Below are 17,512 nucleotides of genomic sequence, written 5' to 3'. Positions count from 1 at the left end.
GCGAGTAGAAGAAGGGTGAGGCGCGGTCCAAATCTTCCAGGATCTGGATCCGCGACCTCACGTACGCGCCTCGGGACCCTATGAGCTGCAGGTTCCTCAGCGCGCCCTTCTTCTCTATGTACGCCTGCCACAGGGCCGGGTCCGCGACGGCATGACCGAGGCGGGATTCCAAGTCGAGCACCTCCCTCTCAAGGCGCCCGACCTCGGCTTCCCGCCTCTTGGTCGACCCCTTCGCGTACTCCTGACAGAAGACGCGGATGTGAGTCTTGCCCACATCCCACCATAGCCTCAAGGAGGGGAAGCCCACCTGCTTCCTTCTCCAGTCGGCCCAGAATCGACAGAACGAGTCCCGAAATCGCACGTCCTCCAGCAGCCGGTTGTTAAAGTGCCAGTACGCGGACCCCGCCCGCGTGCGGAGCGGAGTGAACTCCGCCCACACCAGGCGGTGGTCCGAGCACGGCACCAGCCGCATGGAGGCCGCCGAGACGCGGGAGACGTACGCCTGCGAAATGTAGAGGCGGTCGATTCGCGACCCCCCTCCTCCAGACCTCCACGTGAAGGCGCTGGAGTCGGGATGGAGATTCCGCCAGACGTCCACCAAGTTAAGGGAGCTGATCAGTCCCCTCAACTTCTCCACCGACGCTTGGCCGCGCTGGGGACCGGAGCGATCCCCCACCTCGAGGGTGCAGTTAAAATCCCCCCCGAGGATCATGCACTCGCCGCTATCGATGGAGCTCAAGAGAGCGGACACTTCTTCAAAGAAGCGCGCTTGCAAAGCGCCGGGCCTGGGCGCGTACACGTTCACAAAGTGGAGCGGCACGCTACCCAGGCGAACGGCGAGGTGGAGCAAGCGGCCCGGCACTAGCTCCTTGACCCCCAAGATCTCCGGCTGAAAAGTCGGGGCCAACAAGATAGCCACCCCACTAGAAATAGGGGTGAGGTGACTCATGTAGACCCCACCCTGCCACTCCAGGAGCCAGGTGGCTTCGTCTCCCGGAACGGTGTGGGTTTCCTGCAGAAAGCTCACCGCGTATCTCCCTTCCCTAAGGACTGAGAGATTGTGAAATCTGCGGTGAGCCCCTCTGCTGCCGTTGATGTTGAGGCTGGCTATGGTTATCTTCATGTCAAAGGTACGTAAAACCCGTCACCAACAGCTCACTGTGAGGAGGGAGTGGAAGTGCACCTGGCCCTCCACTCCCCCAGCAACCCATTGAGGAACACATTAAAACGGCGCCTCTCAACCAGTTTCACGTCCGCGCGCTTGCCCGCTATCTTAAGGGCGGCACGGACGGACTGGATGATCAGCGCCAGATTCGACCAACGGTCGAGGGCCAGCTGAACTTTATTGCGGCAACCTCTGCAAGCCGCGAGGAAATCCCGGAGTTCCGCCGTGGGGATGAGAGGAGATTCGGTGGGAGGCACGAGGGACTCCACCACCTCACTGGCGATGGAATCAAGATCATCCTCCGTGCCCCGCACCGAATCCCCATCCTCCTCCGGGTCGTCACCGCCAGCGGCCGACACATCCACCACACACTGTGGGGCGGACGTCCCGGCCGCGCCAGCTGGTCCCGCCTCCGTCACGATCCCACCCCCAGGATCGATGGCGGAGGAGTCCTCTCTGGGTTCTATTGTGAAACTGGAGCCTGTAGGCACCAGCGGTTCAGGACCCCCCTCCACCTCCATCCCCAGGCCAATGACTGGTCCAGGGGAGACAGAAGTTCCGGACTCCGGGAAACCAGCCGGAGCCGAGACTGGAGGCGGAGGGAGGAGGCTATCTCCCGCTCCGCCAGCACCCACAGGCCCAGCAGGTGGGGCAGCATTCTCAGTTATAACTGGGTCGGGCGTCTCCTGGTTGGTGGTGGACTCCGGCTGGGAGGCCCGGCCCTCTGGGGCCTCGCCCTCCCCTTCATTCAGGACACCCGACCCAGTAGCAGTGGCGGAATGGGCGGTTTCCCCAGGCTCCCCCACCACAAGCAGGGCCCCACTTACTCCTTCAGGAGGGGCCTCACGTACCGGGGCCATCCCCTCCCCTCCATCCTGAGGAATAGGGAGCACCTGCCCGGACTTTGCAGCCTTGATGGTGGCGGTAGGGGGCACCTGAGGACCAGAAACAGGAGGCAGCTCCCCTCCAACAGATGGGCCCTGCACCTCAGGGCCCTGTGTTATTTCTGTGGAGGGGTGCCTTCTCCTCTTTTTCGCACTTGGGCGCGGAGACTCAGAGACCTCCATGTCATCAGAGGCCTCCGCCTCCGCACCCTTTTTTCCTTTTTTCGTCACCCTGGGCCTGAGCCCAGCCCTGGGACAGGTGGATTCCATGGGAATGGGCTTTGGGCTGAGCTCAGGCTCGGGTTGAGTCAAAGTGTCCAGGGGACGCGCCTCACGATGTTTCTTTTTTCCCCGCGTCTTCCTTCCGCTCGGACGGACGCTCCCCTCCCCGCCAGAGGCTGTGAAAACCACAGCCTCCGGAACCGACTGAGCGGTGTCTGTTGGATGTGCGGGGGGAGTGGGAGGAGGTGCTGTGGAACCACTCTGGGCCGCCGAGGTGGAGCTGGCGGCCGGGAGGTTGGGGCAGTTCTTCCGAACATGCCCCACCCCCTTGCAGACGTGGCACCGCGCCCCGTCCGAGGTCCAAAAGACGCGGTAGGCCGTCCCCTGGAACTCCACATTAAATTGGCCCTCCGTGTCCTCCTCCCGCGCCAGCTGCATAAATAACTGGCGGCGGAAGGAGTAGACATGTTGGAGGCTGTGCTCCCGAAGACCAAGCCGGACTGGGGTGATCCCCGACCTCACCTCCCCCAGATGGTGCAGGTGGGGGAGGAGGAGCTCACTGGGAATGAAGGGTGGGACGTTGGACAACATTATCCGATGCGCAGTGGCCCCCAGAGGGTCCACTGGCAGGAAGGTCCCCCCCACAGTGAGCCCTTTACTCAGGGCCAGGGACACCGCCCGCTCGGTCTTCAAAAAGAACACAGCCTTCCCATACATCTTTGAGGCCGCAACAATGGCCGAGGGGCCGACAACCACGGCCATTGCCTTAACGCAGGCCTCAATAGACATGTTGGGGTGGGGATAGCTCTTCACCCCATGGCTGCATGTCAATAATTTAAAGGGTGACGGGGCCACGTGGGCAGCCACAGAAGCTGCAGCTGCGTAGGTAGTAGAGGGCCCCGCCACCGGTGATGAAGGGCTTGCCATGGGTCCAAGAGCTAAACCCACCCCAAATTGTGGACTTGCACACTAAATAACAGATTCACAGAAAAATTTGAAAAGACAAACAAACAAACAACAGGTTAGTGGAGAGGCTGAGGTAATAGAGGAGAGGCAAAGGCAGGCTGGAAGGGATGACTTGCTTTCTGGAGGTGGTGCTCACAGTACACTTAAAACAAACAGTCTTTGAAGTTGGTCTTCCGGTCTTCTGGTTGGGGGAGTCGTCTTCACCTGGGTCAGCTGAAGCTGCCCAGGCACTATCTATCCCCTTCCGTTTGTTTAGCTGGGCAGCTTCAGCTGACCCAGGCTTGGCAATTGGGGTGGGGAGGGAGCTTTCCTGTGTGCTTTTGCAGCAGCACAGACTCCTGTTGAATTGGCAGCCCCACCCCTTGTTGTTCCAGCCACTTGTTCCTCCCCCAACAGTCCAAAGTAAATTACTGGTGTTCAGCACCCACCTCCAGACAAAGCCTTGTTTCCAACAAAAAAAGAATGTCACTTTCTTCTCTTTTAAAGGTGATTGTTGTTGGAGTTTTCCTCTGCTTGTTTGTAGAAGCTCTCCCTTGCTCAGTGTAGCTCCTCTCTCCACCTCTGCAACCTCCAACTGCCACCGGCACTGTCAGCTGCACCTCGTTGATGCACTCAGGCTCCCAAATCAGTGGGCAGCCAATCCCAGTGCTGTACCTGTCCTGGGAGTGTTTGAAGGGGGACAGTGTAGAGGGAGCTTTACTCTGTATCTAACCCCCGTACTGTACCTGTCCTGGGAGTGTTTGATGGGGGACAGTGTAGAGGGAGCTTTACTCTGTATCTAACCCCGTACTGTACCTGTCCTGGGAGTGTTTGATGGGGACAGTGTAGAGGGAGCTTTACTCTGTATCTAACCCCCGTACTCTACCTGTCCTGGGAGTGTTTGATGGGGGACAGTGTAGAGGGAGCTTTACTCTGTATCGAACCCCCGTACTGTACCTGTCCTGGGAGTGTTTGATGTGGACAGTGTAGAGGGAGCTTTACTCTGTATCTAACCCCCGTACTGTACCTGTCCTGGGAGTGTTTGATGGGGACAGTGTAGAGGGAGCTTTACTCTGTATCTAACCCCGTACTGTACCTGTCCTGGGAGTGTTTGATGGGGGACAGTGTAGAGGGAGCTTTACTCTGTATCTAACCCCGTACTGTACCTGTCCTGGGAGTGTTTGATGGGGGACAGTGTAGAGGGAGCTTTACTCTGTATCTAACCCCGTACTGTACCTGTCCTGGGGAGTGTTTGATGGGGACAGTGCAGAGGGAGCTTTACTCTGTATCTAACCCCCCGTACTGTACCTGTCCTGGGAATGTTTGATGTGGACAGTGTAGAGGGAGCTTTACTCTGTATCTAACCCCGTACTGTACCTGGCCTGGGAGTGTTTGATGTGGACAGTGTAGAGGGAGCTTTACTCTGTATCTAACCCCGTACTGTACCTGTCCTGGGAATGTTTGATGGGGGACAGTGTAGACGGAGCTTTACTCTGTATCTAACCCCGTGCTGATTCACAGATTTATCTCTGTTGTTTTTTGCACAGGTTGCTAACATTACTGATTGGGAGATAGATTCCGGGTTGGTTATGCAACTGACTGCAGAGGACAATGTTTACACAGTTCCTAACTTGGACATTTATAAAGTGCCAACATGTGGGGATCTGATATCCAAAAGCAGATCTGAGCAGGTAAAGGTCGTAGGTTTGGAAGATGTTGTCTAAGGAGCCTTGGTGCATTGCTGCAGTGCATCTTGTAGATGGTACACACTGCTGCCAATGTGTGTGGGTGGTGGAGGGAGTGAATGTTTGTGGATGGGGTGCCAATCAAGTGGGCTGCTTTGTCCTGGATGGTGTCGAGCTTCTTGAGTGTTGTTGGAGCTGCACCCATCCAGGCAAGTGGAGAGTATTCCATCACACTCCTGACTTGTGCCTTGTAGATGGCGGACAGGCTTTGGGGAGTCAGGAGGTGAGTTACTCACCGCAGGATTCCTAGATTCTGACCTGCTGTTGTAGCCACAGTATTTATATGGCTACTCCAGTTCAGTTTCTGGTCAATGGTAACCCCTAGGATGTTGATAGTGGGGGATTCAGCGATGGTAATGCCATTGAATGTCAAGGGGAGATGGTTAGATTCTCTCTTGTTGGAGATGGTCATTGCCTGGCACTTGTGTGGTGTGAATGTTACTTGCCACTTATCAGCCCAAGCCTGGATATTGTCCAGGTCTTGCTGCTTTTCTACACGGACTGCTTCAGTATCTGAGGAGTCACGAATGGTGCTGAACATTGTACAATCATCAGCGAACATCCCCACTTCTGACCTTATGATTGAAGGAAGGTCATTGATGAAGCAGCTGAAGATGTTTGGGCCTAGGACACTACCCTGAGGAACTCCTGCAGTGATGTCCTGGAGCTCAGATGATTGACCTCCAACAACCACAACCATCTTCCTTTCCGCTCGGTATGACTCCAGCCAGTGGAGGGTTTTCCCCCTGATTCCCATTAACTCCAGTTTTGCTCGGGCTCCTTGATGCCATACTCGGTCAAATGCTGCCTTGATGTCAAGGGCAGTCACTCTCACCTCACCTCTTGAGTTCAGATCGTTTGTCCATGTTTGAACCAAGGCTGTAATGAGGTCAGGAACTGAGTGGCCCTGGTGGAACCCAAACTGAGTGTCACTGAGCAGGTTATTGCTAAGCAAGTGCTGCTTGATGGCACTGTCGATGACACCTTCCATCACTTTACTGATGATTGAGAGTAGGCTGATGGGGCGGTAATTGGCCGGGTTGAACTTGTCCTGCTTTTTGTGTACAGAACGTACCTGGACAATTTTCCCCATTGCCGGGTAGATGCCAGTGTTGTAGCTGTACTGGAACAGCTTGGCTAGGGGAGCGGCAAGTTCTGGAGCACAGGTCTTCAGTACTATTGCCGGAATATTGTCAGGGCCCATAGCCTTTGCAGTATCCAGTGCCTTCAGCCTAATGGTGCTGTCCTGGGTTTCCAATCAGAGGGGTCAATGGGTCAAATGGTTGCCTCCTTGGGTACCTGTCCTGGGAGTGTTTGATGGGGACAGTGTAGAGGGAGCTTTACTCTGTATCTAACCCCCGTACTGTACCTGTCCTGGGAGTGTTTGATGGGGACAGTGTAGAGGGAGCTTTACTCTGTATCTAACCCCCGTACTGTACCTGTCCTGGGAGTGTTTGATGGGGACAGTGTAGAGGGAGCTTTACTCTGTATCTAACCCCCGTACTGTACCTGTCCTGGGAGTGTTTGATGGGGACAGTGTCGAGGGAGCTTTACTCTGTATCTAACCCCCGTACTGTACCTGTCCTGGGAGTGTTTGATGGGGGACAGTGTAGAGGGAGCTTTACTCTGTATCTAACCCCCGTACTGTACCTGTCCTGGGAGTGTTTGATGGGGACAGTGTAGAGGGAGCTTTACTCTGTATCTAACCCCGTACTGTACCTGTCCTGGGAGTGTTTGATGGGGACAGTGTAGAGGGAGCTTTACTCTGTATCTAACCCCGTACTGTACCTGTCCTGGGAGTGTTTGATGGGGACAGTGTAGAGGGAGCTTTACTCTGTATCTAACCCCGTACTGTACCTGTCCTGGGAGTGTTTGATGGGGACAGTGTAGAGGGAGCTTTACTCTGTATCTAACCCCCGTACTGTACCTGTCCTGGGAGTGTTTGATGTGGACAGTGTCGAGGGAGCTTTACTCTGTATCTAACCCCGTACTGTACCTGTCCTGGGAGTGTTTGATGGGGACAGTGTAGAGGGAGCTTTACTCTGTATCTAACCCCCGTACTGTACCTGTCCTGGGAGTGTTTGATGGGGGACAGTGTAGAGGGAGCTTTACTCTGTATCTAACCCCCGTACTGTACCTGTCCTGGGAGTGTTTGATGGGGGACAGTGTAGAGGGAGCTTTACTCTGTATCTAACCCCCGTACTGTACCTGTCCTGGGAGTGTTTGATGGGGACAGTGTAGAGGGAGCTTTACTCTGTATCTAACCCCCGTACTGTACCTGTCCTGGGAGTGTTTGATGGGGGACAGTGTAGAGGGAGCTTTACTCTGTATCTAACCCCCGTACTGTACCTGTCCTGGGAGTGTTTGATGGGGGACAGTGTAGAGGGAGCTTTACTCTGTATCTAACCCCCGTACTGTACCTGTCCTGGGAGTGTTTGATGGGGGACAGTGTAGAGGGAGCTTTACTCTGTATCTAACCCCCGTACTGTACCTGTCCTGGGAGTGTTTGATGGGGACAGTGTAGAGGGAGCTTTACTCTGTATCTAACCCCGTACTGTACCTGTCCTGGGAGTGTTTGATGGGGACAGTGTAGAGGGAGCTTTACTCTGTATCTAACCCCGTACTGTACCTGTCCTGGGAGTGTTTGATGGGGACAGTGTAGAGGGAGCTTTACTCTGTATCTAACCCCGTACTGTACCTGTCCTGGGAGTGTTTGATGGGGACAGTGTAGAGGGAGCTTTACTCTGTATCTAACCCCCGTACTGTACCTGTCCTGGGAGTGTTTGATGTGGACAGTGTCGAGGGAGCTTTACTCTGTATCTAACCCCGTACTGTACCTGTCCTGGGAGTGTTTGATGGGGACAGTGTAGAGGGAGCTTTACTCTGTATCTAACCCCCGTACTGTACCTGTCCTGGGAGTGTTTGATGTGGACAGTGTAGAGGGAGCTTTACTCTGTATCTAACCCCCGTACTGTACCTGTCCTGGGGGTGTTTGATGGGGACAGTGTAGAGGGAGCTTTACTCTGTATCTAACCCCGTACTGTACCTGTCCTGGGGAGTGTTTGATGGGGACAGTGTAGAGGGAGCTTTACTCTGTATCTAACCCCCGTACTGTACCTGTCCTGGGAGTGTTTGATGGGGGACAGTGTAGAGGGAGCTTTACTCTGTATCTAACCCCGTACTGTACCTGTCCTGGGGGTGTTTGATGGGGACAGTGTAGAGGGAGCTTTACTCTGTATCTAACCCCGTACTGTACCTGTCCTGGGGAGTGTTTGATGGGGACAGTGTAGAGGGAGCTTTACTCTGTATCTAACCCCCGTACTGTACCTGTCCTGGGAGTGTTTGATGGGGGACAGTGTAGAGGGAGCTTTACTCTGTATCTAACCCCCGTACTGTACCTGTCCTGGGAGTGTTTGATGTGGACAGTGTAGAGGGAGCTTTACTCTGTATCTAACCCCGTACTGTACCTGTCCTGGGAGTGTTTGATGTGGACAGTGTAGAGGGAGCTTTACTCTGTATCTAACCCTGTTTCCTGTCCAGGTTTACAACGTACCACGTTCTTTTGGGGAGGAGGAGTGCAGACGGGGCGAGACGTATGATATCCCAGGAGAGTCGGTGAGGAGAGTGAATCCTGAGGTGGCCTGGGAGTCATCATCGTCTGTGGAGCACTACGATTGGCCGCGGGAGACGGTGCGGAGGAGGGCAACGCCATCCCTGGTCGAGCAGCTGGGTGTGCTGCGCCTTTCCGTGCTGGGGGGCAGCTCCCGGCTGATGGATGCAGTCAGTCAGGGCCTGGGGGGTCGTCACCTAGCCGAGGTGGGAAGCAGTGGGGTGGGCTCCGCCTCCCGTGACTTGGGCTGCTCTCTGGGGGAGTTCCTTGCCTGCTGCCGGGGCTGGGATCCCCAGGGGCCTGCCCTCGGGCCCCACCTGCAGTGCCTGGAGGAGGACCTGTGCCTGCTCGGTGAGCTGGGCCACAGGCTGGAGGTCTGGGAGCAGCAGGAGGAGCCAGGCTGCGGGAGCCTGTCCGGCCTCCAGGACCTCAGCCAGTTTGCGGCCATCACGGAGCGGATCGGGGCTCACACGGAGGCCGCGGCCTCCCTCCTCCTCCTCAACCCCAGGCAGGCTCCGGCCCTGCCCCCAGCTCAGGCCCCACCTCGCCTCCTCCTTGGGGAGGCCCCATGTGGCTTCCGCAGGCCCCTCCCTCCACTGCCCGAATCTGGTGGGAAAACGAGCATCCAGGCCAGGCCTCTCCCGCCCACTCCAGACTACGCCCATGAGAAGCCTGCCGAGGACACCAATGTGTACGAAGGGCTGCGGATGGTGGAAGAGCAACAGTATGTCCGATTACAGGTGGGTGCTGAGCTCGAGCAGGTGGAAGGTTCCGGAGCGGTCAAAGAACAAGAGTTCAAAGGGGGTGGTAGGGTCAGGAGAGGTTAAGTGGCCAGAGCGTGGTGATATCAAACTCTCCAATCAAGGCCAGGATGTAAAGATAGGACCGGCTGGGTCACACCTTGTCAGGGTTGTGTCAGTCTCTGTGTCTCTGGGATTAGGTTCCGGCCTGTCAGGGTTGTGTCAGTCTCTCTGTCTCTGGGATTAGGTTCCGGCCTGTCAGGGTTGTGTCAGTCTCTCTGTCTCTGGGATTAGGTCCCGGCCTGTCAGGGTTGTGTCAGTCTCTCTGTCTCTGGGATTAGGTCCCGGCCTGTCAGGGTTGTGTCAGTCTCTGTGTCTCTGGGATTAGGTCCCCGGCCTGTCAGGGTTGTGTCAGTCTCTGTGTCTCTTGGATTAGGTCCCGGCATGTCAGGGTTGTGTCAGTCTCTGTGTCTCTGGGATTAGGTCCCGGCCTGTCAGGGTTGTGTCAGTCTCTCTCTGTCTCTGGGATTAGGTCCCGGCCTGTCAGGGTTGTGTCAGTCTCTGTGTGTCTCTGGGATTAGGTCCCAGCCTGTCAGGGTTGTGGCAGTCTCTGTGTGGCTCTGGGATTAGGTCCCGGCCTGTCAGGGTTGTGTCCGTCTCTCTGTGTCTCTGGGGTTAGGTCCCGGCCTGTCAGGGTTGTGTCAGTCTCTGTGTCTCTGGGATTAGGTCCCGGCCTGTCAGGGTTGTGTCAGTCTCTCTCTGTCTCTGGGATTAGGTCCCGGCCTGTCAGGGTTGTGTCAGTCTCTGTGTGTCTCTGGGATTAGGTCCCGGCCTGTCAGGTTTGTGTCAGTCTCTCTGTCTCTGGGATTAGGTCCCGGCCTGTCAGGGTTGTGTCAGTCTCTGTGTCTCTGGGATTAGGTCCCCGGCCTGTCAGGGTTGTGTCAGTCTCTGTGTCTCTTGGATTAGGTCCCGGCATGTCAGGGTTGTGTCAGTCTCTCTCTGTCTCTGGGATTAGGTCCCGGCCTGTCAGGGTTGTGTCAGTCTCTGTGTGGCTCTGGGATTAGGTCCCGGCCTGTCAGGGTTGTGTCCGTCTCTCTGTGTCTCTGGGGTTAGGTCCCGGCCTGTCAGGGTTGTGTCAGTCTCTGTGTCTCTGGGATTAGGTCCCGGCCTGTCAGGGTTGTGTCAGTCTCTCTCTGTCTCTGGGATTAGTTCCCGGCCTGTCAGGGTTGTGTCAGTCTCTCTGTGTCTCTGGGATTAGGTCCCGGCCTGTCAGGGTTGTGTCAGTCTCTCTGTGTCTCTGGGATTAGGTCCCGGCCTGTCAGGTTTGTGTCAGTCTCTCTGTGTCTCTGGGATTAGGTCCCGGCCTGTCAGGGTTGTGTCAGTCTCTGTGTCTCTGGGATTAGGTCCCGGACTGTCAGGGTTGTGTCAGTCTCTCTCTGTCTCTGGGATTAGGTCCCGGCCTGTCAGGGTTGTGTCAGTCTCTGTGTCTCTGGGATTGGGTCCCGGCCTGTCAGGATTGTGTCAGTCTCTCTGTGTCTCTGGGATTAGGTCCCGGCCTGTCAGGGTTGTGTCAGTCTCTGTGTCTCTGGGATTAGGTCCCGGCCTGTCAGGTTTGTGTCAGTCTCTCTGTGTCTCTGGGATTAGGTCCCGGCCTGTCAGGGTTGTGTCAGTCTCTGTGTCTCTGGGATTAGGTCCCGGCCTGTCAGGGTTGTGTCAGTCTCTGTGTCTCTGGGATTAGGTCCCGGCCTGTCAGGGTTGTGTCAGTCTCTCTGTGTCTCTGGGATTAGGTCCTGGCCTGTCAGGGTTGTGTCAGTCTCTGTGTCTCTGGGATTAGGTCCCGGCCTGTCAGGGTTGTGTCAGTCTCTGTGTCTCTGGGATTAGGTCCCGGCCTGTCAGGGTTGTGTCAGTCTCTCTGTCTCTGGGATTAGGTCCCGGCCTGTCAGGGTTGTGTCAGTCTCTCTGTGTCTCTGGGATTAGGTCCCGGACTGTCAGGGTTGTGTCAGTCTCTGTGTCTCTGGGATTAGGTCCCGGACTGTCAGGGTTGTGTCAGTCTCTCTCTGTCTCTGGGATTAGGTCCCGGCCTGTCAGGGTTGTGTCAGTCTCTGTGTCTCTGGGATTAGGTCCCGGCCTGTCAGGGTTGTGTCAGTCTCTCTGTGTCTCTGGGATTAGGTCCCGGCCTGTCAGGATTGTGTCAGTCTCTCTCTGTGTCTCTGGGATTAGGTCCCGGCCTGTCAGGTTTGTGTCAGTCTCTGTGTCTCTGGGATTAGGTCCCGGCCTGTCATGGTTGTGTCAGTCTCTCTGTGTCTCTGGGATTAGGTCCCGGCCTGTCAGGGTTGTGTCAGTCTCTGTGTCTCTGGGATTAGGTCCCGGCCTGTCAGGGTTGTGTCAGTCTCTGTGTCTCTGGGATTAGGTCCCGGCCTGTCAGGGTTGTGTCAGTCTCTCTGTGTCTCTGGGATTAGGTCCCGGCCTGTCAGGGTTGTGTCAGTCTCTCTGTGTCTCTGGGATTAGGTCCCGGCCTGTCAGGGTTGTGTCAGTCTCTCTGTGTCTCTGGGATTAGGTCCCGGCCTGTCAGGGTTGTGTCAGTCTCTCTGTCTCTGCGATTAGGTCCCGGCCTGTCAGGGTTGTGTCAGTCTCTCTCTGTCTCAGGGATTAGGTCCCGGCCTGTCAGGGTTGAGTCAGTCTCTGTGTCTCTGGGATTAGGTCACGGCCTGTCAAGGTTGAGTCAGTCTCTCTCAACTCTGGGATTAGGTCCCGGCCTGTCAGGTTTGTGTCAGTCTCTCTGTGTCTCTGGGATTATGTCCCGGCCTGTCAGGGTTGTGTCAGTCTCTGTGTGTCTCTGGGATTAGGTCCCGGCCTGTCAGGGTTGTGTCAGTCTCTGTGTCTCTGGGATTAGGTCCCGGCCTGTCTGGGTTGTGTCAGTCTCTGTGTCTCTGGGCTTAGTCCCGGCCTGTCAGGGTTGTGTCAGTCTCTCTGTGTCTCTGGGATTAGGTCCCGGCCTGTCAGGGTTGTGTCAGTCTCTCTGTGTCTCTGGGATTAGGTCCCGGCCTGTCAGGGTTGTGTCAGTCTCTCTGTGTCTCTGGGATTAGGTCCCGGCCAGTCAGGATTGTGTCAGTCTCTCTGTGTCTCTGGGATTAGGTCCCGGCCTGTCAGGGTTGTGTCACTCTCTCTGTGTCTCTGGGATTAGGTCCCGGCCTGTTAGGGTTGTGTCAGTCTCTCTGTGTCTCTGGGATTAGGTCCCGGCCTGTCAGGGTTGTGTCAGTCTCTCTGTGTCTCTGGGATTAGGTCCCGGCCTGTCAGGGTTGTGTCACTCTCTCTGTGTCTCTGGGATTAGGTCCCGGCCTGTTAGGGTTGTGTCAGTCTCTCTGTGTCTCTGGGATTAGGTCCCGGCCTGTCAGGGTTGTGTCAGTCTCTCTGTCTCTGGGATTAGGTCCCGGCCTGTCAGGGTTGTGTCAGTCTCTGTGTCTCTGGGATTAGGTACCGGCCTGTCAGGGTTGTGTCAGTCTCTGTGTCTCTGGGATTAGGTCCCGGCCTGTCAGGGTTGTGTCAGTCTCTCTGTCTCTGGGATTAGGTCCCGGCCTGTCAGGGTTGTGTCAGTCTCTGTGTCTCTGGGATTAGGTCCCGGCCTGTCAGGTTTGTGTCAGTCTCTGTGTCTCTGGGATTAGCTCCCGGCCTGTCAGGATTGTGTCAGTCTCTCTGTCTCTGGGATTAGGTCCCGGCCTGTCAGGGTTGTGTCAGTCTCTCTGTCTCTGGGATTAGGTCCCGGCCTGTCAGGGTTGTGTCAGTCTCTGTGTCTCTGGGATTAGGTCCCGGCTTGTCAGGGTTGTGTCAGTCTCTCTCTGTCTCTGGGATTAGGTCCCGGCCTGTCAGGGTTGTGTCAGTCTCTCTCTGTCTCTGGGATTAGGTCCTGGCCTGTCAGGATTGTGTCAGTCTCTCTCTGTCTCTGGGATTAGGTCCCGGCCTGTCAGGGTTCTGTCAGTCTCTGTGTCTCTGGGATTAGGTCCCGGCCTGTCAGGGTTGTGTCAGTCTCTGTGTCTCTGGGATTAGGTCCCGGCCTGTCAGGTTTGTGTCAGTCTCTCTCTGTCTCTGGGATTAGGTCCCGGCCTGTCAGGGTTGTGTCAGTCTCTGTGTCTCTGGGATTAGGTCCCGGCCTGTCAGGTTTGTGTCAGTCTCTCTGTGTCTCTGGGATTAGGTCCCGGCCTGTCAGGGTTGTGTCAGTCTCTCTGTGTCTCTGGGATTAGGTCCCGGCCTGTCAGGGTTGTGTCAGTCTCTCTGTCTCTGGGATTAGGTCCCGGCCTGTCAGGGTTGTGTCAGTCTCTCTGTGTCTCTGGGATTAGGTCCCGGCCTGTCAGGATTGTGTCAGTCTCTCTGTCTCTGGGATTAGGTCCCGGCCTGTCAGGATTGTGTCAGTCTCTCTGTGTCTCTGGGATTAGGTCCTGGCCTGTCAGGGTTGTGTCAGTCTCTGTGTCTCTGGGATTAGGTCCCGGCCTGTCAGGGTTGTGTCAGTCTCTCTGTGTCTCTGGGATTAGATCCTGGCCTGTCAGGTTTGTGTCAGTCTCTGTGTCTCTGGGATTAGGTCCCGGCCTGTCAGGTTTGTGTCAGTCTCTCTCTGTCTCTGGGATTAGGTCCCGGCCTGTCAGGTTTGTGTCTGTCTCTCTGTGTCTCTGGGATTAGGTCCCGGCCTGTCAGGGTTGTGTCAGTCTCTGTGTCTCTGGGATTAGGTCCCGGCCTGTCAGGGTTGTGTCAGTCTCTGTGTCTCTGGGATTAGGTCCCGGCCTGTCAGGGTTGTGTCAGTCTCTGTGTCTCTGGGATTAGGTCCCGGCCTGTCAGGGTTGTGTCAGTCTCTCTGTGTCTCTGGGATTAGGTCCCGGCCTGTCAGGATTGTGTCAGTCTCTCTGTCTCTGGGATTAGGTCCCGGCCTGTCAGGTTTGTGTCAGTCTCTGTGTCTCTGGGATTAGGTCCCGGCCTGTCAGGATTGTGTCAGTCTCTCTCTGTGTCTCTGGGATTAGGTCCCGGCCTGTCAGGGTTGTGTCAGTCTCTCTGTGTCTCTGGGATTAGGTCCCGGCCTGTCAGGATTGTGTCAGTCTCTCTGTGTCTCTGGGATTAGGTCCCGGCCTGTCAGGTTTGTGTCAGTCTCTCTGTGTCTCTGGGATTAGGTCCCGGCCTGTCAGGATTGTGTCAGTCTCTCTCTGTCTCTGGGATTAGGTCCCGGCCTGTCATGGTTGTGTCAGTCTCTCTGTGTCTCTGGGATTAGGTCCCGGCCTGTCAGGGTTGTGTCAGTCTCTGTGTCTCTGGGATTAGGTCCTGGCCTGTCAGGGTTGTGTCAGTCTCTCTGTGTCTCTGGGATTAGGTCCCGGCCTGTCAGGGTTGTGTCAGTCTCTGTGTCTCTGGGATTAGGTCCCGGCCTGTCAGGGTTGTGTCAGTCTCTGTGTCTCTGGGATTAGGTCCCGGACTGTCAGGGTTGTGTCAGTCTCTCTGTGTCTCTGGGATTAGGTCCCGGACTGTCAGGGTTGTGTCAGTCTCTCTGTGTCTCTGGGATTAGGTCCCGGCCTGTCAGGGTTGTGTCAGTCTCTCTGTGTCTCTGGGATTAGGTCCCGGCCTGTCAGGGTTGTGTCAGTCTCTGTGTCTCTGGGATTAGGTCCCGGACTGTCAGGGTTGTGTCAGTCTCTCTGTGTCTCTGGGATTAGGTCCCGGACTGTCAGGGTTGTGTCAGTCTCTCTGTGTCTCTGGGATTAGGTCCCGGCCTGTCAGGGTTGTGTCAGTCTCTCTGTGTCTCTGGGATTAGGTCCCGGCCTGTCAGGTTTGTGTCAGTCTCTCTGTGTCTCTGGGATTAGGTCCCGGCCTGTCAGGGTTGTGTCAGTCTCTCTGTCTCTGGGATTAGGTCCCGGCCTGTCAGGGTTGTGTCAGTCTCTCTCTGTCTCTGGGATTAGGTCCTGGCCTGTCAGGGTTGTGTCAGTCTCTGTGTCTCTGGGATTAGGTCCCGGCCTGTTAGGGTTGTGTCAGTCTCTCTGTGTCTCTGGGATTAGGTCCCGGCCTGTCAGGGTTGTGTCAGTCTCTGTGTCTCTGGGATTAGGTCCCGGCCTGTCAGGTTTGTGTCAGTCTCTCTGTCTCTGGGATTAGGTCCCGGACTGTCAGGGTTGTGTCAGTCTCTCTGTGTCTCTGGGATTAGGTCCCGGCCTGTCAGGGTTGTGTCAGTCTCTGTGTCTCTGGGATTAGGTCCCGGCCTGTCAGGGTTGTGTCAGTCTCTCTGTCTCTGGGATTAGGTCCCGGCCTGTCAGGGTTCTGTCAGTCTCTGTGTCTCTGGGATTAGGTCCCGGCCTGTCAGGGTTGTGTCAGTCTCTCTGTGTCTCTGGGATAAGGTCCCGGCCTGTCAGGGTTGTGTCAGTCTCTCTCTGTCTCTGGGATTAGGTCCCGGCCTGTCAGGGTTGTGTCAGTCTCTCTGTCTCTGGGATTAGGTCCCGGCCTGTCAGGGTTGTGTCAGTCTCTGTGACTCTGGGATTAGGTCCCGGCCTGTCAGGGTTGTGTCAGTCTCTGTGACTCTGGGATTAGGTCCCGGCCTGTCAGGGTTGTGTCAGTCTCTGTGTCTCTGGGATTAGGTCCCGGCCTGTCAGGGCTGTGTCAGTCTCTGTGTGTCTCTGGGATTAGGTCCCGGCCTGTCAGGGTTGTGTCAGTCTCTGTGTCTCTGGGATTAGGTTCCGGCCTGTCAGGGTTGTGTCAGTCTCTCTCTGTCTCTGGGATTAGGTCCCGGCCTGTCAGGGTTGTGTCAGTCTCTCTGTGTCTCTGGGATTAGGTCCCGGCCTGTCAGGGTTGTGTCAGTCTCTCTGTGTCTCTGGGATTAGGTCCCGGCCTGTCAGGGTTGTGTCAGTCTCTGTGTCTCTGGGATTAGGTCCCGGCCTGTCAGGTTTGTGTCAGTCTCTCTGTGTCTCTGGGATTAGGTCCCGGCCTGTCAGGGTTGTGTCAGTCTCTGTGTCTCTGGGATTAGGTCCCGGCCTGTCAGGGTTGTGTCGGTCTCTCTCTGTCTCTGGGATTAGGTCCCGGCCTGTCAGGGTTGTGTCAGTCTCTGTGTCTCTGGGATTAGGTCCCGGCCTGTCAGGGTTGTGTCAGTCTCTCTCTGTCTCTGGGATTAGGTCCCGGCCTGTCAGGGTTGTGTCAGTCTCTGTGTGTCTGGGATTAGGTCCCGGCCTGTCAGGGTTGTGTCAGTCTCTCTCTGTCTCTGGGATTAGGTCCCGGCCTGTCAGGGTTGTGTCAGTCTCTGTGTCTCTGGGATTAGGTCCCGGCCTGTCAGGGTTGTGTCAGTCTCTCTGTGTCTCTGGGATTAGGTCCCGGCCTGTCAGTGTTGTGTCAGTCTCTCTCTGTCTCTGGGATTAGGTCCCGGCCTGTCAGGGTTGTGTCAGTCTCTCTGTCTCTGGGATTAGGTCCCGGCCTGTCAGGGTTGTGTCAGTCTCTGTGTCTCTGGGATTAGGTCCCGGCCTGTCAGGGTTGTGTCAGTCTCTGTGTGTCTGGGATTAGGTCCCGGCCTGTCAGGGTTGTGTCAGTCTCTCTGTGTCTCTGGGATTAGGTCCCGGCCTGTCAGGGTTGTGTCAGTCTCTCTGTCTCTGGGATTAGGTCCCGGCCTGTCAGGGTTGTGTCAGTCTCTCTCTGTCTCTGGGATTAGGTCCCGGCCTGTCAGGGTTGTGTCAGTCTCTGTGTCTCTGGGATTAGGTCCCGGCCTGTCAGGGTTGTGTCAGTCTCTCTGTCTCTGGGATTAGATCCCGGCCTGTCAGGGTTGTGTCAGTCTCTGTGTCTCTGGGATTAGGTCCCGGCCTGTCAGGGTTGTGTCAGTCTCTGTGTCTCTGGGATTAGGTCCCGGCCTGTCAGGGTTGTGTCAGTCTCTCTGTGTCTCTGGGATTAGGTCCCGGACTGTCAGGGTTGTGTCAGTCTCTGTGTCTCTGGGATTAGGTCCCGGCCTGTCAGGGTTGTGTCAGTCTCTCTGTGTCTCTGGGATTAGGTCCCGGCCTGTCAGTGTTGTGTCAGTCTCTGTGTCTCTGGGATTAGGTCCCGGCCTGTCAGGGTTGTGTCAGTCTCTCTGTGTCTCTGGGATTAGGTCCCGGCCTGTCAGGGTTGTGTCAGTCTCTCTGTGGCTCTGGGATTAGGTACCGGCCTGTCAGGGTTGTGTCAGTCTCTCTCTGTCTCTGGGATTAGGTCCCGGCCTGTCAGGGTTGTGT

The 17,512-nt window shown here is 56.3% G+C and overlaps 1 protein-coding gene across 1 annotated transcript in view; it reads left to right on the top strand.

Moving 5' to 3' along the window:
- Positions 1–17,512, top strand: part of LOC137364263 (embryonal Fyn-associated substrate-like) — a gene marked incomplete at its 3' end in the record, with an annotated part of 76,792 nt that overhangs the window by 47,887 nt on the left and 11,393 nt on the right. The window contains exons 4-5 of the mRNA XM_068027592.1: positions 4,764–4,907; positions 8,502–9,311. Coding sequence (XP_067883693.1) covers positions 4,764–4,907; positions 8,502–9,311 — 954 coding nt within the window. The remainder of the gene's footprint in view (positions 1–4,763; positions 4,908–8,501; positions 9,312–17,512) is intronic.

This window comes from Heterodontus francisci, unplaced genomic scaffold (assembly GCF_036365525.1).
Source record: "Heterodontus francisci isolate sHetFra1 unplaced genomic scaffold, sHetFra1.hap1 HAP1_SCAFFOLD_1188, whole genome shotgun sequence".
NCBI lineage: Eukaryota > Metazoa > Chordata > Chondrichthyes > Heterodontiformes > Heterodontidae > Heterodontus > Heterodontus francisci.
The sequence above is the reverse complement of the archived record's forward strand: the minus strand, read 5'-3'. Positions and strand labels throughout refer to the sequence as shown.